This window comes from Branchiostoma floridae, chromosome 8 (genome assembly GCF_000003815.2).
Source record: "Branchiostoma floridae strain S238N-H82 chromosome 8, Bfl_VNyyK, whole genome shotgun sequence".
NCBI classification, from domain to species: domain Eukaryota; kingdom Metazoa; phylum Chordata; class Leptocardii; order Amphioxiformes; family Branchiostomatidae; genus Branchiostoma; species Branchiostoma floridae.
Window position 1 is genome coordinate 25,415,505 of NC_049986.1, and position 3,547 is coordinate 25,419,051.

The 3,547-nt window shown below is 44.8% G+C and overlaps 1 protein-coding gene across 3 annotated transcripts in view; it reads right to left on the reverse strand.

Moving 5' to 3' along the window:
- Positions 1–3,547, reverse strand: part of LOC118421677 (ras-specific guanine nucleotide-releasing factor RalGPS2-like) — a 93,935-nt gene that overhangs the window by 31,093 nt on the left and 59,295 nt on the right. For all 3 annotated transcript variants that reach the window (XM_035829125.1, XM_035829126.1, XM_035829127.1), the window contains exons 9-10: positions 3,302–3,433; positions 2,094–2,187 (exon numbers count right to left, since the gene is read on the reverse strand). In XM_035829125.1, coding sequence (XP_035685018.1) covers positions 2,094–2,187; positions 3,302–3,433 — 226 coding nt within the window. The remainder of the gene's footprint in view (positions 1–2,093; positions 2,188–3,301; positions 3,434–3,547) is intronic.

Below are 3,547 nucleotides of genomic sequence, written 5' to 3' on the forward strand. Positions count from 1 at the left end.
CCAGTAAACACTTCTCCTGTTGGCCCAGCCAAGACAACTGTAGCAAACTTTGCTGAGACACTGGCAGCCAGGCAGGGTCAGGTGAGGTCATAAGAAGGTCCAGTCTGCAGTTAAGACGATTCTGAGTTTAAGAAGTTTTCATGTTTAAGAATGGTTACCAGAGTCTGTCTCAAGCAGTACATGTCGTTTATACATGATTGTGTAAATTAAAGACAGCCTCCATCTAACTAAACGCCGGTGCAATGGCCTAGTGGGTAGAGTGCTCGCCTTGCATTCGGAAGGTCGTGAGTTCGATCCCCGGCCGAGTCATACCAAAGACTCTAAAAATGGTACATGCTGCTTTCTCTGCTTAGCACTCAGCATTCAGGAAAGAGTATGGAAGTTGAACACACACCACTACCAGTGGACTGCGTGATTGCGTTGTGTGTGGCCCAGGGCTAATGAAACAGAGATGGGCACCGCCCTATGCGCCAGAAATGGGCACTGCCTTGGCGCGGGAAGGGTTTAACTTTTTTTAACTCAAATCTAACTGCTTCCTTTGGCCAAGCCCAACCCACGACCAAAGTCGTGAAAATCCACAAACCACAAATGCTGGTAATAACAGTCAGTGTCAGTTCAGTTCATAACAGAGCTCATATATTAGTTATCAAATTGTGTTTACATTACGTTGGTGTTTTAACAACTTAAAGTTAATACTACATAAGATGGGGGGGGGGGGGGGAATTACATTCTTACTTGATAGGACAGGAGTTGGAGATGTGAGTTTTATAAATCCCAGACTTTTGGCAAACCCTTGTGTAAATCTGCAGGCTTACAGGCTAGGAGCACAGAGGGAGTGTGCTGTGTACCCTACAAGCCCACGGGTTTACATAAGGCAGAGGAGATGATGTCATTTCTGTCGAGAGTTTGTTCTGTAAACCCCACAGATTCCAGCTCTTTGTTCTTCAAATCCCACCGATTTCCACCCAGATCGAGGCGCTGTTGTTGGGTAAACCTGGTGGCGTAGCTGCTTTAGCCAGAATCACATCACAGCCCAGAGAGCAACAATTTCTGGGCGTTTTACGAGAGTAACAAAGGAGCAGGTGATGCTGGTGGGCTCATCCCTTTCTCTGAAACTTGACCTTGGGATACAAGGTCACCAGTTCTATTCTGTCACAGATCCTGGCAGTAACCACCAATTTCCTGTCGGACATTCACACGACTTTTCTGAGCTTTTCTGAGTTCAGGTCAATTTTGCATCAGGGCATGACACGACCATGACTGGTATTTAACTTGAACGACCTTCAGACATAAAAGAACCCTGTAGAGGTCATGTTTGGTTCTCTGCAACATCTCAGCTCACTTTACTGCCTGCAGTTTGTTTTTCTGCCAGTAACATGACAAGAAGAGAGGGTGGGGGGGTGGCAGGAGCATTTCTGATAAATATACTTTTTTGATGTGGGGGAGTTTTTTTAAAACTAAATCTTAGGAACAGAAGGTCACATTTTTCTGTCAAAACTTAAACGCTAACTGAGGTATATTTCCGTAACCTTGTAAAAAAATTTTAACATTGAAGCACAGATTTTCCCTGCATTGACTTCAGTCCAACAGCAGCTTAATTTTCCGGCCACTTGTGAATGCTATGGAAGCTTTGCAGGTAGTCCAAAGTAGGAAATGATGTCTTGGCTGAAATCTCACAGATTTGAGGAGCATGAGGGTGGGAGAGCTGGGTCATGACCTGATGAGGGCGGGGCTTGAGTTGGGGATCAGAGCCGGATATTTCTGCTTGGGACGATCAAAATATAACTGGGGGTACTGGCAAAACTGCTCAGTCAGCAGACACACACGTACTCGGCACTACTAGCTAAATCTTGACATATCACAGTTAATTTTAAGATTTACTCACTTGTAGTAATCTTAAGATTTACTCACTTGTATTAATTTTAAGATTTACTTACTTGTAGTAATCTTAAGATTTACTCACTTGTAGTAATCTTAAGATTTACTCACTTGTAGTAATTCTAAGATTTACTTATTTGTAGTAATCTTAAGATTTACTCACTTGTAGTAATTTTAAGATTTACTTACTTGCAGTAATCTTAAGATCTACTTACTTGTAGTTGTCGTCTTCTACAAACTTCTCCAGCTCCTCGATGTAGTGCACCGAGCGCAGGTAGTTCTGCACATGCCCCAGCACTGGCAGGTGGTCTGGAATCAATCAATAATCAATACATCAATCAATCAATCAGTCAATAATCAGTCAATGATGTCACACAGCCACTGCAGGCGCAGGTAGTTCTGTACATGTCCCAGCACGGGCAGGTGGTCTGGAATTAATCAATAATCAATCAACAATCAACAATCAATCAATGATTAATCAATAATTATTCAATCAATGATGTCACACAGCCACTGCAGCTGCAGGTAGTTTCAAGTAAACATACCAGAGATGATGAGTTAGGGAGGAGGTAACCATGGAAACATACCAGAGATGATGGGTTAGGGAGGAGGGAACCATGGAAACATACCAGAGATGATGAGTTAGGGAGGAGGTAACCATGGAAACGTACCAGAGATGATGAGTTAGGGAGGTGGTAACCATGGTAACATACCAGAGATGATGAGTTAGGGAGGAGGTAACCATGGTAACATACAGGAGATGATGAGTTAGGGAGGAGGTAACCATGGAAACGTACAGTGATGATGAGTTAGGGAGGAGGTAACCATGGTAACATACAGGAGATGATGAGTTAGGGAGGAGGTAACCATGGAAACGTACAGTGATGATGAGTTAGGGAGGAGGTAGCCATAGAAACATACCAGGGTATGAAGGGTTAGGGAGGTAACCATGGAAACGTACCGTAGCTGGACTGCTGGTACTCGGAGATGATGCGGCAGATGTTGTTAGTTAGGGAGGAGGTAACCATGGAAACGTACCGTAGCTGGACTGCTGGTACTCGGAGATGATGCGGCAGATGTTGTTAGTTAGGGAGGAGGTAACCATGGAAACGTACCGTAGCTGGACTGCTGGTACTCGGAGATGATGCGGCAGATGTTGTTAGTTAGGGAGGAGGTAACCATGGTAACGTACCGTAGCTGGACTGCTGGTACTCGGAGATGATGCGGCAGATGTTGTTAGTTAGGGAGGAGGTAACCATGGTAACGTACCGTAGCTGGACTGCTGGTACTCGGAGATGATGCGGCAGATGTTGTTAGTTAGGGAGGAGGTAACCATGGTAACGTACCGTAGCTGGACTGCTGGTACTCGGAGATGATGCGGCAGATGTTGTTAGTTAGGGAGAAGGTAACCATGGAAACGTACCGTAGCTGGACTGCTGGTACTCGGAGATGATGCGGCAGATGTTGTTCATCTGTGTTCTCCTCTGCTCGCTCTCGAGCCCGCCTGAGTGGGGATGGGCAGCGTTGATGTAGGTCAAGTCTGTCAGGTACATCCCTGCACAACAAACAAACAAATAAAAAAACATTTACATTACTGTAAACATATAAACAGCTAAACAAACAAACGTTACAGCAGTGGTAGGTCAGATCCGTTACTTCTCTCTCTCCA